Consider the following 23,925-nt stretch of genomic DNA (forward strand, 5'->3'; position numbering starts at 1 on the left):
TCCCCAGTACGTTCTGCGCAAACAAGTACCGCCCCTCAATGGGGCTGGGCCCAATACGTACCTTGGCGCGCAATGGGCAGCGTCCAGTCTTTGAAAATACATCAAAATTGTATTAACAACTTGCGACGGAGGGGTGGCCACACCCCGCTGGCGGTTCAGCCACTGAGGGCAAACCCACCGCGTGAGGTCATGGCCACGCCCCTGCAAAACCCCCCCTACACCCCCCCCCCCCCTGTCGCAATCTCCTGCATCTGCCGCAGATCGCGGTGAAGCGCTGTGCTACAGTGCAGACTGGGACCGCGGCCTTAGGGAGTTAGGCCGAGTTCAGGGTGCATGCTGCGGCTGCATGCTCCCGTGCGCACCTCCACCGCACGCTCCTGCAGCCCAGCGATCTGTGTTCAGGCTGCAGGAGTCGGGTTGTGGCGTTTGGGGGCGTAACAAGGGGCGTGGCCAACGTGTCACAGAGCTGGTTCGCTGAACCAGTTCACGTGACGCGACTGCCGCCCAAAAAATCAATTTCAGATGTAGCGGTAAAATCTAGCAGCTACAACGTTGTACTTTGCCGCCACAAGAAATTGCAACCTGACATGGTTCATTGAAAACCATGTCATTGTTCCGATCGTGCGTGCGCACGTCGTGTAGTAAGCACCCTGAACTCGGCCTGAAATGTATAATTGTGAGTGTAATAATGATTTATAGCTGTAATGTACATTAAAACCACAGTCACAACTGCTCCCCCATGCTGCTCACAATGTCACATTTGGTGACAGGAGTACAGGGAGATAATGAGGTCTCTGCACAACGCCAGATTGGCTGTAAAATTTACTCTAAATACACTTTTTCCATTAGTATCAAGGTATTATGCACTTATTTTGCCCCATGTTAATCAGCTTGTGGTTTGGGTGTCAGTGGGAACAGTTACTATGTGCAGTCATACAAATGGTATGCACCAAAGTCTGCAGCTGGGACGGTCGTTGTTTCCCCTCAAGTCTAAGCTTGCGTACACATCTCTGGCAAACAGTATGTCAATTGTCACCCGATTCACATGATTTTCACATTTGACACACTCTCGTATGGTGAAAAGCAGCATTTCTTTGGCAGTGCACCAATGTACATTTTCTGGGAGCAGGACACATATGCCCAGATCCACAGAGGTCCGTTTATTACTTAGGGAGGCACTTACCTGAGTTAACAACTCATTGAGTGCTTACATGTAACTTCAAAGCTCAATAACGTAGTGGTAAGGGCTATTTTTTCATCCGGAAAGGGCATTACATTAAGTGTGGGCAGACTGGTAGCCAAGAACCAGTACTGGCTACACTCCAATGCACACTCTCTCATATTTCAAGGTCTCGATGGGAGTAACGCCCCCTTCAGGTAAGACAGGCTTAACGCGGGCCATGTTATTTGAAGCTAAATTCACATGCCGTTAAATGTATGCTAATGAGATATATACAACGGCTTTTTGTTGTTGCACATAATTAGCTTTTGGGTATGAGTTAAACCAGGCCTGCCCAACTCGTAAAGCGAGAAGGGCCGAACTGCTCCAAGGAAAAAAAATTTGGGCCGCACGGGTTAAATCATCATCATCTGTCCTCCAGCACCTCTCATCATCGTCATCATCATCATCATCATCCTCATATCTCCCCCAGAACCCCTCACTATCAATCTTTACGATACTCCCCATCTATCTCTCATACCCCCATCTCTCCCTCTCACCCACACAATACCCCCCTCCACATCAAATACACAATACCCCCCTCCACATCAAACACACAATACCCCCCTCCACATCAAACATACAATACCCTCTTCCACATCCCCCCAGCCCATTCCATGTCAGCATCCCCCCCCACAAGTCAGCATCCCCCCCCATGTCTCTCTTCCCTCAATATGACACTCTCCCCCTCCCCTTAATGACACTCTCTCCCCCTCCCCTCAATATGACTCTCCCCCTCCCCTCAATATGACACTCTCCCCCTCCCCTCAATATGACACTCTCCCCCTCCCCTCAATATGACACTCTTTCCCCCTCCCCTCAATATGACACTCTTTCCCCCTCCCCTCAATATGACACTCTTTCCCCCTCCCCTCAATATGACACTCTCTCCCCTCCCTGCAACTCACATCACACCCTCCCTCTGCAACTCACATCACTCTCACCCTCCCCCTGCAACTCACATCACTCTATCCCCCCCTGCAACTCACATCACTCTCTTTCACACACACACACACACACACACACACACACACACACACACACACACACACACACACACACACACGAGAGGGGAGGGGAGAAGGAGGGATGAATCGCCGCCATTTTTTTAAACTTTTTTTTTTTTACATTTATTTAATTAACTGGCGCCCGGCCAGAGTTATCGCAGGCCGCACAGAGAGGCCAGACGGGCCGCATGCGGCCCGCGGGCCGTATGTTGTGCAGGCCTGAGTTAAACTCAGGGCCACTAATGATTTTGATAACGCCCTGTTATTAGCACTGAGTTAAAGGAGCTCTGTGGATCTGGGCCTTATACCTTACACTGAATGCCCCAGGTGACTGTGTCACAAAACAATCGTTTCTACTTCAAAGATGGTTGAAGTTCAGCTCGCCCACACATTCTGAAAGGGGCATCATGGAATTAAATGCATTTTAGATTTAAGATCTAAGCATGCTTTACAAGTACAGCTTAGAGAAGGGAGAGGGGGATATGATAAATACAAGAAGGGTTACAGCAAAGGAACAGGAAAGGAGAGAAGCGCTAGAGCTAGAGGTCGTGCTCTGAAGTTGGAAGGTGTCAGGCTCAGTAGACGTTGGGTAGTATTTCTTCGCAGAAAGGGGGGGATTTGTGGAGCGGCCTCCCAACCGAGGAAGTGAAGGCTAATACAGTATGGGAATTCACACATTGTTGGGGTAGATATAAGGCTAATCTAAACACGAAGGAGAGCCATGGATCAAATAGGCCAGGCCTGCACAACTCCAGTCCTCGAGGGACGCAAACAGGCCAGGTTTTCAGGATATCCCTACTTCAGCACAGTATGGCTGAGCCACTAATTGAGCCAGCTGTGCTGAAGTAGGGATTTCCTGAAAACCTGGCCTGTTTGCGGCCCTCGTGGACTGGAGTTGTGCAGGCCTGAAATAGGCTTGGTTTCAAAGCTGATAGAAAAATGGGCAGACTAGTTGGGCCACACAGTTCTTATCTGCCATCAAATTCAAACACAAAATAACTTTGTGTGTGTGTCTGTGTATTTTGTGTTATTTAGTCATGCATTTTAAAAAGAAAATACAATCACAATTTCTGAAGTCACATTTTGTTGAAGTTGGGAATCTAATCGCAATAGAGAACCCAAGCAAGACAAATCAAGGTGTAATTTTTTTTCCTCAGACTGAATTTCCTCACTGTAATTATATGTAAATGCGCTTTTGAATGCCGTGCATAAAAAGCTGTGAAAAGGCAGATTACCACATCACAAAGGATCACTGTTCAATTCTGCAGCAGAGCCACAAGATTCAGGCTAAAGCGACACATAATCTTTCTAAATTAAAAATGAACAACTCTTCTGGGTTTCTAATTAAGTGTGAAATTTTATCTCAACTGTGTTGCTGATTTTCGCATGTTTAATATAAACATTTATCAGGATGTAACCGCCTGCAGGGAGAAGCAGTGACGTGATGAGAGAAGTCTTTAAAAAAAGGAATTGCTAAGAGTTGGAAATAAAACAAGTGCATGCATATGTGAGGAATTGTTTGACCTAGGTACTTCTTGCTTGACCCAAGTACCTCAAAGAAATGAGTAGAAATAACATACCTTCCAAATGGTTAAAGCAGCAACCCTACTTTTTTTTTTTACGATTGGAACCGGGGAGGTCGTTGAGCTGAATCGCGCCATTTTCAGTTTTGGGGACCCCCAGAATCCCGAGATACTAACTGGTGAAGTTATCAGTATTACTTCCTGGTTTTAAAGGAGATTTAAATGGCCGTCCAATAGGATACCACAACCAATGTGGCTACGTAATGGCCTGAGATTTGGCAGCCATTGTGTGGAGGGAGATTAAAGCGGTTAACTTCACCAGTAAATATCTTGGTAACCAGGAGGTCCACGTAGCTGGAAATAATGTGGTTCAGCTCCAGGTAGAGAGTTCTGGTTCCCATCCTGTGGAAAGAATGTTTACATAAAAAGACATGGGGTTATTGCTGCGTTAACAGTGCATGTACAGATGTAGCACATTATTGCACCTGTTAACGCAACCACACAATATTATTTAACAGTAATGCTTTTGAGAACAATGATAAGGAGACAAAAAAACGTGTTTTAACTCATTGTTTTGTGCAGCAACTCGCTTTAACAGGTGTAATATGTCTGCTACTGTGCATCTCTAGGTGTGAAAACAAATCTAAAGACTGCCGCTTTTGCCATTTTCAAGGATGAGGTGTGAAATTAATCACTGTTAAGGGGTATAAAACATCTATGTATTCCTAAAGTGCTCCAAAACAAGGCTGTACTGTGTGAATAAATGCATGGATTAAATGCTATATGCACTAGTTTACCAACACTGCCATCTATAACAGATTACACCTTGGTGTAAAAGAAAATAATGTTGTTGTTTTTTGTGCAGTAAATACATCAAGCCGTTTCTCCTCTTAATGGAAAGGTACGCCTACCAGGTAGCATTGGAATACCATACTAAGAATAGTATTTCAAAGGACCGTCTCCAAAAATGAACACTCTTTGGTGAGCTGAAGTCCCATTTTGACAAACTCGCCTTTCTCTTTCTCCCACACACATGTAGCCATGCCTGGTGGCTACCCGTCTGCCCTCCCTGTCCCATAAAGCCGTGCCGCAGACCGCGCTCATGCTTGAGTGGTGACGTCGCCAACTCTCCAAGCATGAGCGTTGGGCTGTCGGGGGGAGGGGGGAGCGTGGCCTAAACAGTGACTGGCGCTGATTGGCTGAGGAGGTCATGTGACCCTTCGGCGCGCCTCAAACTCTATTGAATCTGTCTCGGCCAGCACCCGCGGGCGTACGTGCACGCTCATGCATCGCGTGAGTGTGGCCGGACAGATTTCAATTGATTGTGCTGACCGTGCCAACCCTTTTAGTAATGTTTCATTTTGTGTTGTGTTCACTATTATTTACCCTATTGTGTTCCCTATTACATCCCATGTTATTTTGGTCCTCCTCTCACCCTCCTCCTCCACTCTCCCCCCTCCTCCTCTCTCCCCTCCCCTCTCTCTCTCCCTCCCCTATCTGCCCCTCCCTCCTCTCTCTATCCACCTTTTCTCTCTACACCGCTCCTCATCTCTATCCTCCCTCCTCTCCCCCTCCCCTCTCTGCCTGTCTTCTCTATCCTCCTCCTCTCTCTACTCCCCTCCCTACTCCCCTCTGCCCCCTCCTCTCTATCCTCCCCTCTCTGCCCCCCTCCACTCTCTTCCTCCTCCTCCTCCCCCTCTCCCTTTCCTCCTCTCCCCCTCACCCTCTTTCCCCCTCCCCTCACCCTCTTTCCCTCTCCCCTCTTCCCCCCCCATCCCTCCCCTCTTTCCCCCTTCCCGCTTCCCCCCCTCCCCTCCCCCTCCCCTTTTTCCCCTTTTCCCCACTCCCCTCTCCCCCCCTCTTTCCCCCTCCCCTCTTCCCCCCTCCCCTCTTTCCCCCTCCCCTCTTTCCCCCTCCCCTCTTCCCCCTTGCCCTCCCCTCTTTCCCCCTCCCATCTCCCCCCTCTCTCTCTCCCCTTCCACCCCCTCCCCTCTTACCCCCTCCCCTCACCTCTTTCCTCCTCTCCGCTCTCCCCCTCACCCTCTTTCCCCCTCACCCTCTTTCCCTCTCCCCTCTTTCACTTCTCCCCCTCCCTTCTTCCCCCCTCCCCTCTTCCCCCCCTCCCCTCTTCCCCCCCCCCTCCCCTCTTTCCCCCTACCCTCTTCCCCCTCCCCTTTCCCCTTTTCCCCACTCCCCTCTTTCCCCTCCCCTCTTCTCCCTCTTTCCCCCTCCCCTCTTCCCCCTCCCCTTTCCCCCCCATCCCTCTTTCCCCTCTTTTCCCCCTCCCCTTTTTACCCCCTTCCCCTCTTTACCCCCTCCCCTCTTTACCCCCCTCCCCTTTTACTCCCTCCCCTCTTCTCCCCCTCTCCCCTCTTTCCCACCCTCTTCCTCTCCCCCTCCCCTCTTCCCCCCGCTCTTTTCCCCCTCCCTCTTTCCCCCCTCCCCTCTTTCCCCCCTCCCCTCTTTCCCCCCTCCCCTCTTTCCCCCCTCCCCTCTTCCCCCTTTCCCCCCTCCCCTCTTCCCCCTTTCCCCCCTCCCCCCTTTCCCCACTACTCTCCCCTCTACCCCTCCCTGAACCCCTCCCCATCCTCTTTACCCACTACTCTCCCCTCTCCCCCTCCCTGAACCCTCCCCATCCTCTTTCCCACCACTCTCCCCTCTCTCCCTCCCTTCTCACCCTCTCTCCCCACCACTCTCCCCTCTCTCCCCTTCCCTTCTCTCCCTCTTTCCCCACCACCCTCCCCTTCCCTTCTCTCCCTCTTTCCCCACCACTCTCCCCTCTCTCCCCTTCCCTCTTTCCTCACCACTCTCCTCTTTACCCCCTCCCCTCTTTACCCCCCTCCCCTCTCTCTCTCCCTCCCCTATCTGCCCCCCCCTCCTCTCTCTATCCCCCTTTACTCTCTACACCCCTCCTCATCTCTATCCTCCCTCCTCTCCCCCTCCCCTCTCTGCCTGTCTTCCCTATCCTCCTCCTCTCCCCCCTCCTCTCTCTACTCCCCTCCCTACTCACCTCTGCCCCCTTCTCTTTATCCTCCCCTCTCTGCCCCCCTCCACTCTCTTCCTCCTCCTTCCCTTCTCCCCTCTCCCCCCACTACCCTCTCCCTCCTCCCCTTTCTCCATCCTCCCCCTCTTTTTCCCCCTCCCCTCTCTCTTTCTCTCCACCCTCTCCCTCCTCTCTCTCCCCTTCCTCCCCCTCCTCTCTCTCCCATTCCTCCCACTCCGCCCCCCATCCTCCCCTCCCCTCTTTCCCCCCTTGCCCTCCCCTCTTTCCCCCTCCCCTCTTCCCCCCTCCCCTCTTCCCCCCTCCCCCCCTCCCCTCTTCCCCCCTCCCCTCTTGCCCTCCCCTCTTGCCCTCCCCTCTTGCCCTCCCCTCTTTCCCCCTCCCATCTTCCCCCCTCCCATCTTCCCCCCTCCCATCTTCCCCCCTCTCTCTCTCCCCTGCCACCCCCTCCCCTCTTACCCCCTTGCCATCCCCCTCCACTCTTTCCACCCTCCCCCCTTTCAACCTCCCCTTTCCCCATCTTTCCTCCCCTCTCCCCCCTCCTCCTCCCCTCTTTCCCCCTCCCCTCTTTCCCCCTCCCCTCTTCTCCCCCTCCCCCTCTTTCCTCCCCTCCCCTCTTTCCACCCCTCACCTCTTTCCCCCCTCCCCTCTCCCCCTCGCCCTCTTTCCCCCCCTCCCCTCTCCCCCTCGCCCTCTTTCCCCCCTCCCCTCTCCCCCTCGCCCTCTTTCCCCCCCTCCCCTCTCCCCCTCGCCCTCTTTCCCCCTCCCCTCACCCTCTTTCCCTCTCCCCTCTTTCACTTCTCCCCCTCCCTTCTTCCCCCCTCCCCTCTTCCCCCCCCTCCCCTCCCCTCTTTCCCCCTACCCTCTTCCTCCCCTCCTCTCCCCCTCCCCTCTTTCCCCTTTTCCCCACTTCTCTCTTTCCCCCTCCCCTCTTCTCCCTCTTTCCCCCTCTTTCCCCCATCCCCTTTTCCCCCCTCCCCTCTTTCCCCCCTCCCCCTCTTTACCCCCCTCCCCCTCTTTACCCCCCTCCCCTCTTCTCCCCCCTCCCCTCTTCTCCCCCTCTCCCCTCTTTTCCACCCTCTTCCTCTCCCCCTCCCCTCTTCCCCCCACTCTTTTTCCCCCTCCCCTCTTTCCCCCCTCCCCTCTTTCCCCACTACTCTCCCCTCTCCCCCCTCCCTGAACCCCTCCCCATCCTCTTTACCCACTACTCTCCCCTCTCCCCCCTCCCTGAACCCTCCCCATCCTCTTTCCCCACCACTCTCCCCTCTCTCCCTCCCTTCTCACCCTCTCTCCCCACCACTCTCCCCTTCCCTTCTCTCCCTCTTTCCCCACCACCCTCCCCACCACCCTCCGCTTCCCTTCTCTCCCTCTTTCCCCACCACTTTCCCCTCTTTCCCCTTCCCTTCTCTCCCTCTTTCCCTACCACTCTCCCTGTCCTTCTCTCTCCCCCATCCATCTCTCCCCCTCCCCTCTTTCCCCACCACTCTCCCCTCTCACCCCCTCCCTCTCTCCCCCACCCCCTCTTCCCACCCTCTCTCTCCCTCCCCCAGCCTCTTCTCTCCCTCCCCCCTCTTCTCTCCCTCCCCCCACCCTCTTCTCCTCCTCCCCCTCCCTCTTCTCCTCCCCCACCCTCCCTCTTCTCCCCCCCACCCTCCTTCTCCCCCCCACCCTCCCTCTTCTCCCCCCCCCACCCTCCCTCTTCTCCCCCCCCACCCTCCTTCTTCTCCCCCCCCACCCTCCCTCTTCTCCCCCCCCACCCTCCCTCTTCTCCCCCCCCCACCCTCCCTCTTCTCCCCCTCCCACCCTCCCTCCCTCCCTCTTCTCCCCCTCCCACCCTCCCTCTTCTCCCCCTCCCACCCTCCCTCTTCTCCCCCCCACCCTCCCTCTTCTCCCTCCCCACCCTCCCTCTTCTCCCTCCCCAGCCTCCCTCTTCTCCCACCCCCCACCCTCCCTCTTCTCCCACCCCCCACCCTCCCTCTTCTCCCCCCCCACCCTCCCTCTTCTCCCCCCCCACCCTCCCTCTTCTCCCCCCCCACCCTCCCTCTCCTCCCCCCCCCCACCCTCCCTCTCCTCCCCCCCCCACCCTCCCTCTCCTCCCCCCCCACCCTCCCTCTCCTCCCCCCCCACCCTCCCTCTCCTCCCCCCCCACCCTCCCTCTCCTCCCCCCCCACCCTCCCTCTCCTCCCCCCCCCACCCTCCCTCTCCTCCCCCCCCCACCCTCCCTCTCCCCCCACCCTCCCTCTCCTCCCCCCCACCCCCCCTCTCTCCTCCCCCCCACCCCCCCTCTCTCCTCCCCCCCCCACCCCCCTCTCTCCTCCCCCCCCCATCCCCCTCTCTCCTCCCCCCATCCCCCTCTCCTCCCCCCATCCCCCTCTCCTCCCCCATCCCCCCTCTCTCCTCCCCCCCACCGCCCTCTCTCCTCCCCAACGCCCTCTCTCCTCCCCCCCACCCCCCTCTCTCCTCCCCCCCACCCCCCTCTCTCCTCCCCCCACCCACCCTCTTCTCTCCCTCCCCCACCCTCTTCTCCCCCTCCCCCCACCTATCCTCTTCTCCCCCTCCCCCCACCCATCCTCTTCTCCCCCTCCCCCCACCCATCCTCTTCTCCCCCTCCCCCCACCCATCCTCTTCTCCCCCTCCCCCCACCCATCCTCTTCACTACCCCACCACCCCACCCCTATCTTCCCCCCTTCCCCAACCCCACTCCCCCTCTCCTCCCACCCACCTTCTTCTCTCCACCCCTCCCCTACCCCTCACTTCCCCAACCCCTCTCCCCCCACCCCCACCCCTCGCTCTCTCCTCCAAGGGTGGCCAAAATGTTAAACTAAAAGACCATTTTATTTATTAGTTATTTATACATGTATATTTAGGCACTGTACCGTATATAAGTTTTTCTGGATGTGCACTGAGCTTTGTCTGTGTTTTATGTTATGTCTCTGGTTTTAAATATAAATTGCCATGCTCAGTAGCACTCCTCTGTGAAACTTATATGCTTATATATATGTTGTGGGTATTTTGGGGGTTCAATTTGAGCTTGTAGGTGTTCTGGAGGTTGCAGGATACAAAGATTTCCAGAAGGTTCCTTTGGTCATCATCAATGATCATACTAAGCCACAAAGTGTACCCATCCCTAAAGTATATGTCCCTCTTACCTCCTATTTCTCTCCTCAGTACTGTCAATATGATTAACCACCTTCCAGCTCCATAATTCTCATCCCTGAAATACATATCCCTCTCAACTATTGTTCTCATCAATACTGTAATTTTGACTCTGCATGTTCTAGCTCCATAAACCCCATTCCATTTTATCCCAGGAGAACACAGCCATCAATCCCTACAGAAGCAGTGTAGAAACAACTGTTGTTAAAATAATAGCTTGAAAATCCACACATATATCAATTATAGACAGTGAAGTTTACAGCTTCCTAGAAAATAACTCCGTTTGAATTGAAATACCTTCAATGTCATTTTCTTCCGGGCTACATTCCAAGTTTCTTATTTCCACTATTTTTTTGTCCTTTAAATCAGCTGTCAAATGAGATCATTTTTGTAATTCCGTAACAAAGCCTCACCCTCTCCAGCAGAGAGATCAGGGATGACCTATTGTATAAATCAGAATAAAAAAACTTCCAACAGCAGGCACACTTGTAAACATTTTTTTAATCTATACTATAGATCTCATAATTGGTCAGTGATTACCATTATTCTTTATTGTGTGATGATAACCAAAATAAGTTATTTCTTGGGCACGTGGGTTTGTCACTCAGCACTTTAAGTAAGCTCTTTAACTCTACTTGTAATAAAATCCATTACTTTTGCCTAATGTTTGTTTCAAGGGATCAAATTCCAGTGACATATTTAAAGGGTCCCATCTGGGCAATTGACACCTTTTTAACCCAAATCTGACACACAAGTATTTTATATTTATGTTGTAAAGTTAGACTTGGTTTGATTTCTTCCGGCTGTTCCCTTTTGTGTGATGTCACTGTGAGATGAGCGAGAGCTTGTACAGGCACAGTCCCCACTCCCCCCCCCCCCCCCCAACTTTATTGTTTCTCTGATGAGGACAAGGTGGGATAAAGGCAAAAAACACTTTATTGACAAACCTTCCCCCTTCCGAGGCCCTTACGAAATACAATTAGCCGACTATATGGTGAATGCACCTTTAAAGATAAATACAAACCCACTGTTTGTAACCTCCTGATTTTTTTATTGCCTCTCCATGTTTTAAAGGTGCAGGCCCACTTAGGATAAAAGGTCTACCCATTTGTATATTTTTTATAAAATACAGTGTTAGGTGGGGGGAATTTGATGAAAAGGGGTGGAGAAATGGGAGTCACTGTATTGTAATTGATTTCAACCCATAGTTGAATTTCCCTATTAAACCCATTTCTGTTCTACAAAGTACTTTTCACAATTCCCATAAATCCTGTACTTTGATGTTGTGTAAAATAATAAGCCATAATATAAAGCTTAAGTATAATGTTCTAGATCAGATACAGTTAGCCTGTCATCCTGATATAGCAGTATTGCACAACATTTGGATATGTTGCCTCCATTATTACATGGTAATTATTTTACCACTGCACTATATTGATCAACAAATGTATATCGGTCATGATTAGGTGTTTTTCAATGTGGCAAATGTTTCCTGATTATACAAATTAAGTACAAAATGTTAAATCGATACTACATTATTTACACTGAAGTGAACCTGGATGTTAAAATATAAGTCCACTTGACCTATATTCTAAGCATCCCTAAAAGATAATTGGTAGCATATTATTCCTTAGTTGACCTTCCTATGATATTTCTTTTGTAGAAACAAATGTACTGAATAGTGCTATACCGTACTGCACCTTGAATGGGCCTTCAGCACGCTTCACCCTATGTCAATCGGGTCCTTTGTATCTTCCCACTGCTCTTCATCTCGGTCCAAACAAATTGCAATAACCTAAAACCCAAGCTGGTAGCTTCTCTAAATTCGACTCTGCTAAATCAGTCTGTACAAATGCATAATACACTCTTCCAAATATATTAATTTCTTTGTCCATCATCGGTTAAAGATTAAGAAAGACCCATTCTTCTACAACGAAAGGGCATAGTGCATCTACTTTTTTTTGTAACTTATTTTTTATTTTGATTTTTTGAAAAACAAAAGGGAAGGGATACAGAAATAGAGGAAGGGGGGGGGGGGGTAGGTACCACCAATTTAACACCGGTATCATAATAGAAACAAAAATCCAAAAGTACAAATAAACAGAAATACGTCATCCAGTCCCAGCTCCAAATATCACATAGGATTACCAACTCTAAAAGAGGAAAGATATAGCCCTCCATCCACAGTGACTAAACGGTTCACCTGTTCCCCCTAGAATTACAGGGTTCGACCTTTTGGAATTTTCTTGAACTATGTCTAACATAAGCAGTTAATCTTTCCATAGATTGCACCTCATTTATTCTCAAAATAATCTCTCCTGGAAGGGGACGGGCTTTTTCCAGACCCCGGCTATTGCGCGTCTAGCCGCGGTCAGAATATGTGACAATAATTTAGCTTTATTTTCATATAGATTATCTAGCGGCTTACCCAAAACCATTGTAATCGGGTCTAGGGGGATCCTTATCCCGAAAGTCTCTCGCACTAGGTTCTGCACTACTCCCCAGAACCTCTGTATTTTGGGGCAGAACCATCAAATATGTGCCATATCACCAACACCCCCACAACCTCTCCAACAGAGATTCGTGGTCTCTGGATAAATTTGCCTCAACTTCTGGGGCCTCAAATACCACTTGAAAATAACTTTATAAATATTTTCTTTAGATATTGTGCATAATGATGTGTTCTTTGCGTTGATCCAGATAGTTTGCCAGTCCTCCCAAGGAATCTCTACCTGAAAATCCTGGGCCCATTGAACCATGTGTGTGCAGGGAGCTTTAAATTCACGAGAGCAAAGAAATTGGTAAAGAATGTATAAGATCCCACTGATTCTATTTCTAAACATTTGTATTTTTTATACAGTGATTGCAAGCTGTTTTTCAGCATTATGTAGTAATATACATATAACAACACTTTAATTATCCAAATACATTTTTCTGTAGGTGACACAACTATCTCACTTATGTATTGATGGTGCTCGCCCTCCCGTCGCATATGGTTACACTACTTTCTCTACCCTGAGCAGAACCCTTTAGACATCCTGGCCAACTCGCCCCAGTTATAATTTGCTGTCTAAAATATATGTTTTTCTACTTCTTCCCTGAAAATATACCCCCAATCCCGTGCCAATCAAAATATCTACATTTTCTTAACATCTGCTTGAAAATAATGTTCACGGGTTGAGCTCGGTGTTCCTAGAAGAACCCAATATAATAGTATTCTACTTGCTTATCTACACGTTCCTGAAACCATAACCCAAAAAAGTGTAAGTGTCTTATGTAAATTACCATAGCAGATCTGGTCACCCAGTCTGTTCGCAGGGACATCTCACTGAATATTATCTAGTTGGTAAATTACACAGAGACTTTGAGAGAAAATATCAATGAGACAAGGACTTTTAACAAATTTATCATTCACTAGGCAAAACACATTAGTGGAATAAAATGGGGTTTATTCGGGTAAACCCGCATACACGGTTAAATACAAAGATACAGGAAATATACACACTTGCTTGGGGTGAAATCTGGGCTAAAATAGGTGCAGGGTGCCTGCTTCGGAAGGCTTACCCTGACCGGGAAATCCACCCGGCTCTCCTGGTCCTCCTGTCAGCTAAAAACCTTAGCCGCGACCGCTACGCTGTAAAACGAGAACTTGGACCTTGCGTCTGACTTAACCTCAGCTAGGCAGGCTTTCTTAGCTCCAAAAATGAAGCCAGTTGCTCTGCTATTCGCAACAGAGCAACTTTGAAAAGCTCGCCTTTGCATCACCGGCCCAAGACACAGGATGGTCTGGTTCTCTGACTGGGGCTTCTCCTTACATACCTTCCTCTGTTCTATGTTCAGCATGGAGGTAGGAGGAGTGACCAGAGCGTGGGAACTCCTCCCCACCAGCCAATAGGAATAGGGGCTCGTCCTTTGGCTGATATCAGAGGAGAGGGCGTGCCAAGCCGGCTCGGGATGCCCTGTGGGCGGGACATATGAATTGACCAATAGGAAACGCGCCGACATTCTGTCACTTCCTCCAGTCAACCCATTGCCACCTACTGGGCAGGCTCCACGGAGTCTGGCAAACCAGAGGGTCCTCCCTCCCACCCTGAGTGAATAGACATTTCTAATAAATGCACCAAACATTATAAAAACATGGACCTTGGGGAACTTTATACGGGAAATGGATCTGGGATATCTGGGCTCGAAAACCAGGAGTCTGGGGGACATTGGGCAGCCCCGGTGTAATTCCACCCGCGTACCAGCAAATGGTGCCTGCACGCCGGGGAGAATTAGAGGACTACCGGTAACTTTGGCCCCTGAACTCCTGCAAACAAAATAATTGAATTTCGACCCAAATATCCCACATAAAACTCACACAGAAGAAGTTTCACGTTTCTAGGGCAAAGGGAACATGTAAACAGGAAAAGCAGGGGTCACTTTATTTGTACAGGTATAATCCCTGGTCCCTGGCTTATGGTGCTATGTAGCTGCCAGGAACCCCACGGTTTCAGGGGTAACCAGATGGGCTTAAACCTTTATTGTGTAGCCTGGTTACCCTCTCCCGTCACAATCAACGTTTCTACTAAAAACCTTAGCCTTTATTTTTCTTATCGTTGCAGATAAGTGATTTGGTAAACAAATAAATACACACCCCATTAAAATAAAAGCATATATGTGCAAATTACTATCACACACACACACATGAATGCTCAATCCCATAGCTGCACCCTTCCACTCCTCTACATCCTAACAATATTTATTGTGTTGGTAAAGTTAAAAAAAAAAAGGCAATGCCAGAGTGTAGGAAACAGGGAAGGAGAAAATTAGGGTTATAAAGGAAGATAGCTTCGGAAATATTGTGAAACTTAGGTCCAGATCCACACTGCTCCGTTGACTCTGGGCTCATAACGTCAGTAATGGGTGTTAAGCTGCCTGAGGGTAACGCAAATCCACAAAGCTTATTTTATGCAAAAAATAATGTCTGTTAGTTATCTCATTGGCATAGGCTTAAACTCCATGTTAAGGTAGCACTGTCTCACATTAGCAGCAAATAACATGACTTGCGTGAAGTATACTTACATAAAGGTGGCGTTACTCCAAACAAGACCACGTTATTCTCGCTCTCTCCTCTCCAAGGGAGTCGCACCACCTTTAGGTATCGCCTAATTAATGCTTTGTTAAATCCCTGCGTTAACTATAATGGAGCTCTGTGGATATGTATTACTAGAGGGAACACCTCTTTTGCCTAATCACTAGCATTAACGCCCGTTACAGCTGAAAACAACTTAACCCTGCGTTAGAAAGCTTTGAAGATATCCGTTAGCACCTCGTGAAATCAGTCATGGACTTCTGTGGATCTGGGCCTGAAAGTCTTTATGACAGTTTGAAATATGCTGTTATTGGTTGAGCAAAACAATCCTCCTTCCCCAATGTTAATGTAAAACACCATACTGTATACTCCCTTAAATGTCATGTTAGACTTTAGTCTTTTCACTACCACAAATCATTGCAATACCCCAGAAACAATATTGATCAGCCCACTGGCAGTTTATTGTGCTATTCATTCATTTCCACTTTAGCAAAGAAGTTTTATATATATGTAACGGTTTTTGTGAACCGGCCTGACCCACCCAATCTCATATTGGCCCCTGTGGTCTAACTAGTCCCCATTACAGTGTGATGTCTGGTGGTGCACCTGTTGGCTACAGGACTCCTGAGTCTCCCGCATGATGGTGTGTGGGGATTTGCCAACCCAGACAGGCAGCTGAGGTAGTGTGCTGAGTCCTACCTATATCCAGTGCAGCGCCTCCACCTCATCAGGATCCCTGCGTCCGCATGGGGATGGTCCTGGTGAGGAACTCCTCGGTGGTGCCCCTCTCTGTGCAATAACTCCACACTTGCACACGAGAGTGTTGATAATCAGGAACATCTTTATTGTACGGTGGGCCATGCTGCCCTCCACAATGGGGTGTAATCAGCCCTCCATCGTTCACCGCACTTCCCTTTGAAAGGTAATGTCCTCCTAAATTAGGGATTCCCTATGCCAGGTCCCTGGACACAGTCTCCTTATTCAGCTACTATAACATAACACTTGAACTGCTCCTTCTCTTACTCCTCCTCCTACAGAACCTAACTTTTGACACAGTGCTGTGCCTTATGTATCCTTTGGGGGCTGGCACAACTCTGACATCACTGAACATGGAGTCAGAACCTGTGACCACTCCCATCCATACATAGGGCACCTCACCAGGGTGTGAGGGCAAACCTCCATAATTACTGCTGGCATGCCCACAACTTACCAGGCCTTACTGTCAGCAGGAGAGATGACTGCAACCATTTTACATCATGGTTACATATACTGTATATATATATTTTTTGAGGTAATATTGTTTAACTTCTTTGCTAAAGTGGAAATGAATGAATAGCACAATAAACTGCCCTACGTGTTGAGGTGCATCATATCACAATGCTCCCCCAGATGTAATGCTCACACAGTCTTGGTGCTAATGGTCATGGATCCAAAACATGACTTGACTCATTGGAATGTATACTGCTGTTTGAATCTGTTAATATCTTTTCTGTAAGTTGTGTTAACTCGATATTGTGTCAGAAGTCTTCTGTATATAATTAAGCAAAAGATTAATGCACAAACACAAAGAAAGGCAAGTAAAATAGTAATTGTGGGTTTTAGATAACATAATACTTGGCCAGGTATGTAAATTGCGCGAATTACACACATGGAAGTTGCACACTAGTTAAAACAGAAAAAGATTACATTCATTAAGCCAACATTTTGGCCATAAATATTGCTTTCCTCAAGGATCAAACTATGATAACCACTAAAGTAAATGTATACCTTTTCCAAAGTATATTAACCCAAATTACATTGTGCTGTCAAATAATCTGATGTACAGACAAAAAAATGTGACAAATGTCAAACCTTCTCAAGCCACCAGCTGAAAACTTTCCTTGTGCATACAGTAATTCTGGAGGCAAACATCTGTACTATACTTTGCCTCTATGATACATTTGTTTTTCCGTGTACCATGAATCATACCCTTTATTATCCAACACCCCAACATACTTACTGTATTATTTTAATTGTTAGCTTTGTGGGGTAGAAAGACATGACTTTAGTGAATAGACCCCAATGAAAACAATTTTATCTGTAAGGAGAAATTGAATGATCAGACATTTGAATGGGCTGTTGACCTGTTTCCCGGGGGCCAAGGTCTGAAGTCTTCTTGGGCCCTGGGAAGTTTCCAAGCAGGGAGGTGGAGAGCTTTAAGCCGCAGTTTTCAGTTGGGGGAGGGGGCCACTGTTGTCGAGCATGGGGGAGGAGGGGGTGTTGGGTAGAGAGTGCTGGAGCATGTCCAGGAGGTGAGGATGTGTGTGCTCAGTGGAGGAAGGGACCCAGCTGACTGACCTTGCATGCCAGGGCTGGGACAGCCAGGGCTTCCTTCCTCTACCTGGCCCTGGACAACTGTCCCGGCTTTCCCCCACTGACAGAAGCACAGATAGGCTGTCACATTTAAACCCAAAAGACACTCCTAGTCTTATGTTGTGTAGATAATATGCCAGAATTAACCATTATGAAATCAACATTTCAAACAAATCTACACCTTGCCATTTTTTTGGCGGTGTACATAACAACATCACTTTTTTTGCAAACGTGCTTTTAGCATGGTTCAGCAACTCATGGACTGAATACAACCTACCAGAGACTCTCACATCCACCACCAGTTTAAGTTCTTTCAAATCTAAGGCTGTCTCACACTTTAATCTGGTCTGTAACTGTTTCATACGCCCATAATATATATTTTCTTTAACTGTGCATGCAATGTCTTGTATATAATGTATACCCTGTTCATTTATGTAACTATTTTTAACCATGTATTATTTGTTTAACTCTGTGCCCAGGACATACTTGAAAACGAGAGGTAACTCTCAATGTATTACTTCCTGGTAAAATATTTTATAAATAAATAAATCCTATTACCAAACTTGATCTCCTTGATATAAAATTGACCTACTTCTCTCTTTATGCTCACCTGCCAAATCTAAGTTTATTGATGTATTGTCTACTCAGGAAAAATGGTTTACATTCTCATTGTGCATTGTGAGCCCTCTGAAAAAAACAATTCACTGTCAGCACCACTTGTACTTCTAGTAAGGCAGCAGTCTCACTGCTTGATATATATTCCATAGGTGACCTGACAACCGTAGCCACTGACACACACTGTGGCATCCCTGGAGGTTGGGGGACCATGGATCAGCTCTGGAAACTCTGCTGCTCAGGTCCAATAAAAAAATGTGGGGGGCGGGGGAACGTGAATTGCTGCTTTAAGTGGTTATCTTTCCTTAACCCAACATCTCTTTTATCCATGCACAGTCCTCATCATTGAGCCGGAGAGCAGGCTACCAGTTCATTATTTTTTAGCACTGGCTTTACAAAGTGTGATGTCCCTGTTCATTAATCCCACAAGTCCTAGATTGCCACAAATTGTATACGCTTGATCACAAAGGGGTCTGTTAACTAGTATCCAGGTTGCACAGGTAAGCAAAACCAGTGCAAAAAAAAAAAATAGCACTCATTGAAAAGAATTTAAACTTTCAGAATGTGATGCAGTTGTTTTGCACTCCTCATTTTGTCCCAGCTTTGCAGCCATGAGACTTTAGTAGATATCCCCCAAATGTCAACTGTTCAAATGAATAGAGGTACTGTCCTAATCCCTTAACTAGAAGGAACATGAATACTGCAGTCTACCCTCTTGTTGTACTATGTCCTTTAAACACAAGCACAGTTGCCTTCCTTGTAATGCCCCCATCCTAAATGTGACGCGAATCACTGTACTAGTTCATCTTTCTATGCCTCCCTTGCTCACTACACTTATCAAACAGATGTAACATTTGTTCCCCCTCCCTCTGGGAGATTTCACTGTTACCTGGGGTTTTTGTGCTGCTCACCTGCTAGGCTCACAGGATACTGAATGTCCACCGATGGTAGTTGGGGATTAACAGGACAGGCTTTAGGGTTCTTTTCAGTGGTTCACTTGGTGCCGCGCCCCAGCAGAACTGGGTGCAGTACCTGCAGGAAAACCCTCTTGTGCTCCCCCTGATTAACTGCAGTCTCAGACAGGAGTACATAAAACAGGAACAGCTATTCTTCAACAGCACACAACAGGTACATTTCTTCATGGGGTCCCTGGAATCAACCCAAGGAGCTTGAGGCCCCAAAGGTCTATCCTTATCTCCATTATTCCCTGGTGGAATAAAGGGTAGCATCCCACTCACCTGAGGGAGGGGAAGGAAGGTGGCCAGAGCCCAGCCTCCACACCACCTACTCTCAGCACATAACCACTACCAGCACCCTAAATGTAGTCTCTGCAGCGCCTTCTGTACCCAGGGGGAATGTCTCAGGTCGGAGCCCCTGATAGGGCACACCCCACCCCGTCACTCAAGGGTGCTGCTTGCTGCAGTGACACCCAGATTAACCCTAACACTGCCTGCACTGGGTTCCAGGGTTTATGTGTTAGGCAGGGCAGATTAGTAGCCAAGAGGATACATGGCTACACACACATCCTCATCATTTATCAAGTTGTCCTCCATAATAGCATGCACACCTTTACTAAAATAACAACCTCCTCTTTCTTCAGAGATTACGTGTCACTCTGATCGCTAACCATTTCTCTGCAGTCCCCTTTGGCAGACTGGCAGTGAAATGGTTATTCCTATCTAGTACTTTATATGTAGTTCCACTATACTGTACAGGTCTCTCACTCATCTAATCTGCCCTCCCAACACCGACAACATCCAACCCTGCTGCTCCTCTACCCCACCACTGCCATATAGTACATGCTATTCTGATTCTATGCTTGACAAAGAAAGAAATTGTTCCCCTTTGTAACCAGCACTTTCTAAATTAGGTTATTCACACCCACCCCTCTACCAAATAGAAGGGGGGTGGGATATATTTTGTTAAAATATGATGCCCCTCTCATAATCCAGATATTTGACGATAAAGGTTTAGCTCAGCTGTTTTCCACAAGAGCGAAGAAAGAAAGAGGGAAAGTTTCCGTGCCACCTTAAATTCCTCTCTGCCCCCAAACTCTCCAGCATGCACCTCCTTGGAGTTCTTCCCTCTAGCTGCAGGTTCAATAGGTGGGAGGAGGAGCGGAGGCTGGCATGCTCCTCCCTGTCTAGCCTGCAGGCTTCCCTCCTCCAGCTCTCCTTAGCCCTGTAGTGCTAGGTATCACCGCAGTGCAATCCCTCCTCCTCCTCCTCCTGCTGCTGCTGCTGTCGCTGTACTCCTATTCATTCAGCGATAGCCCTGACTCCGGGAGCTTAATCTTCCAGAAAACCCTACCGACCTGCACTTCCCCCCCCCCCCTCCCCAGCCATGAGGGAGCTGGTGAAAGGGTAAGTGGGGGACCCGGCACTTGTGCAGTGGGAGATGCCCGGCTGGCTCGGGAGCACAGCAGCTGTGTGCGAGGGGGGCTGGCTTTGTGCTTGGAAGGTTTCATCTGAAAACTTTGTGGAAGGGCTTATTGGGGGGTGGGGGGGGGTGGGGGGAGGTTGCGATAGAGGAGGGGGTCCCGGGGAACACGTATTGTGCTGTGAGCACTGCAGGTTGCACACACAACGCTGAGGGTCTTTCCCTGGCATTGCTAGTATGTTTCTACCGGCACTTGTGGAAAGATTTCCTGAGAGCTGAAGTGTGTGTGTGTGTGTGTGTGTGTGTGTGTGTGTGTGACCCAAGGACTGTGTGTGTGTGTGTGACCCAAGGACTGTGTGTGTGTGTGTGACCCAAGGACTGTGTGTGTGTGTGTGTGTGTGTGTGTGTGTGTGTGTGTGTGTGTGTGTGTGTCCAAAGGAGTTGGGGTGTGTGTGTTTGTGTGACCCATGGAGTGTGTGTGTTTGTGTGACCCAAGGAGTGTGTGTGTGTGTGTGTACAGGTCAGGATCTCCCTCTCTCCTGAATCCCAGGTCTTGTTGAGCAGATGAAACCCGAGCTGTGCTTTGTGTAAATCACGGGTCAAGAACAGGGACACCATGAAGTCAAAGGGCACCCAGATTGGTTGTAATGATTTGCTTTCTCTCTTTCTCGGTGGAGATTGCTCGAGCAGCAAACCCCCCCTGTGCTATTTTATTTAAGCCAGGCTTGTGTTCCCGGCTGAGATGTATGCACAGCCCCATCTCGGTGTGTTGGATGCTGCTCAGTGATTATTGCTGCATAGGTTGTCAGGGATATGATGAAGAGCAGGGATCAGTTGGATATGTGCAGGTATTACAGTGCCTCCAAAATCCCTTTCATTCATGTTAGGAAAAAAGTCTATTTTAATATGAGGTGTTTGAGTAAGACTTGAGTAGGTGATTGAGCACCTTGATGTTAGACTCGCATAATCTCTCTCTTCAGCTCCATTCAGACTTATGAAAAGGTCAACTTTCTGCCAGATTTCTTATGGGAATGCACTATGGCATTTTAGTACCTGCTGCATACATTTTTTTTATTTACTGTAATATATATCGGTGTCATGCTTAAATGTTTCAGTGGGGACATGTGCAGTCGGTAAAACAACAGAAACAGCTCAGCAAAATTGCAGTTTGTAAGTTAAAAGTTAGGAAACAGGTTGTGCATATGCAATGTACACAGGTTTGTGTTTTTTTTTTTTATTTTATTATTATTATTATTGCTTTACTTGTATATAATTACGATGTGCTTCAGTTGGCTGGAAATGTTCCTGTAATCCCCCGCGAATGTGTTTATTTGCATGAACTCGCTGACTGGCAGGTGACCAGCAATGCATTGTACGTTTATATGGCTATTATAGGTGATGCTTTTGGTGGGGGAGAAGCATCTTTACATTACCAATAATTCACTCTTGGGGGCAGATTTATGAAGTGCTGGTTGGTACAGGTTAGCGCACCCGATTCAGCGTTAAATCATTGACTTGAATAGGAGTTAACGCTGGGTGGGATGCACTAACCTGTCTGGCTATTGATGAATCTGTCCCTTGGTTAGATACTTTACATCCTTTTGCCTCTGGGGATAGCTTGTCTAGAAAGTGCATCTGTGCGGGTAAATAAATACCTTTTGAAAGTATATAGCCTTAGGACACCTACTTGTATGCTGATTCTAAGATGAATGCTGCACTTGGGTAACCTTGTGCCGTAACCTGCCAGACAAACTAAGGACGTGTCGTCTTTCTTATTTGTGATGGAAAATATTATGAATTTTGTAAGTGTGGCGGCTTGGCAAAAAAGGTAACTTAACCACTTCCCTCTCAGAGAATTTACAACACATTACAAAGTAGAAAGGACGAATTTCTACTGATTTTCCATCATTTATGCAACTAAGAAAATCTTGCGAAGCAAGCGTTAAACCCTTGCATGTACGATTGGAGATACTTGGGTAGATCAAACATGGAGCCGGCGTACCTCATCAACAAGTTTTATAGAATAACTTTTAGTAAAAGGGGGAGCATACGTTTTGATGAGAACTGCAAGAAGGTTATGGTTATGGAAATAGGACGTGTATTTACTGCATTCGTTTCTTTGAATGGTTATCACCAAGGAATTGGTCTCAGTCAGGATTGTCTGATCCCGGATTCCACAAAACCCTGCAGTGAAATTGCATTGGCAGCAGTGTAGGGGGAGGGAGGGGAAGCTTTGAAAAGCAAATAGATCAGGGGACATGTATCAGCTGGAGGGTGCATCTCAGAAAGCTTAAATAACTGAGCAGTAATCATTACCTCTCTCTTCCCTGAGAAAGCAAACAGTGTTAAAAACAAGTGCGTGTCAAAGAAATAATATTTCTTTCTACCACATTGCTGACCTCTATACTATGCTGTTGCTCATTTTACACAATGCTTCCCGATCTCAATATTTATTTAAGCCCCTTTTATTGGTTTCCTGAATACGCAGAGCCATCACGCATTAAAAGCAAAGTTCCGCTAAGATCAGCCTGGTCCCAGGATTTAGGGCAAATGATTGTATTTGTATGTTCCAGCTGTATATACGAGATCACACTAAAACCACCCACCCCCCACTGGTTATTGTTTTGCTGTTACTATCTCAAGAATACCCTGTCATTTTGCTAACTATTCTTGCTAAACGATTGTCACAATGGTGATTTGGGTTGTCATGAAATGTTAATTTCCCCTAGAATCTTGTTAAAATGCAATGTCAAAAAGATCTGTGCCACAGCTATGCAAATAAAAGAATCCCAATACTGATGGATGTTTGGTTGTTGGGATATTGAGACAGTGAAAGCAAACAAAAGTGAGGTTTGAAATCTAGGTCAGCTTTGTGGGACAGTGAAGTCTTTGGAATTTTTTTTACTGGTACAGGCACATTTATTTTGCGCATAGTAGAGTTTACTGTTCCACAAGCCCACAGGGACCTGATTGTTCCACATTATGAAGTGGAGCGTCTAAAATCATGCCACCTTGTTGGGAGAGAGGGGCATGCGACAGGTACACTTCCTGCCACTTGCCTATATGCCTTGTACAAATGCTTCAAAAATAGTGAAGTGGTTAAGTACTATAATCTTTTGTAGATCAGCGTTTGAGATCCAGTTGAAAAGTTTTTGTAACTAGATACAGTCTATTGGATCCATGCCAAATTCATGGGATAGTTTGGCATTCAGTTTCCCCAAATATATAATGGCACAATATTATTTTAATGAAAAATGCGAAGGTTGTTGGCATCCAAATTTGATTTGCCACCCTGCGTCGTTCTGGAAGTGTCACTGGTTATATTCCTACAAGAGACCTTTACCTGTGTCATGGGTTAGTTACCAGCCTTTACACCTTCTATTCATGGGGTTGGGATGAGGGGCAAAGTACATCTACAATCTGAATTGGTGTCACACAAAGTGAGACATTTCACTTAAAATGATATGAAACACTCATCTCTGTTACATCCCTGCTTCAGTCAACTGCCTGAATATTGTAAGGATGGCAGTTATGTGTTAAAGGTTCAGTTACTTGTATAACCAATACGTGTTAAAAAAACAAGACACACAGAAATATTT

At 47.7% G+C, this 23,925-nt stretch overlaps 1 protein-coding gene across 21 annotated transcripts in view; it reads left to right on the forward strand.

Annotated features, from left to right (window-relative positions):
* The window catches only part of DMD (dystrophin), a 2,761,517-nt gene that overhangs the window by 2,614,486 nt on the left and 123,106 nt on the right, over positions 1–23,925 (forward strand). Inside the window, exon 1 of one of the 21 annotated variants that reach the window (XM_075590284.1) lies at positions 20,136–20,310. The exons of the other annotated variants lie outside the window; for them this stretch is intronic. Within the exon in view, the coding sequence (XP_075446399.1) occupies positions 20,291–20,310 (20 nt within the window). The 5' untranslated portion in view covers positions 20,136–20,290. Of the gene's footprint in view, positions 1–20,135; positions 20,311–23,925 lie in introns of those variants that run through there. 21 annotated transcript variants of the gene reach the window in all.

The sequence above is a fragment of the Ascaphus truei genome, chromosome 3 (genome assembly GCF_040206685.1).
Source record: "Ascaphus truei isolate aAscTru1 chromosome 3, aAscTru1.hap1, whole genome shotgun sequence".
In the NCBI taxonomy this organism is placed as follows: Eukaryota; Metazoa; Chordata; class Amphibia; order Anura; family Ascaphidae; genus Ascaphus; species Ascaphus truei.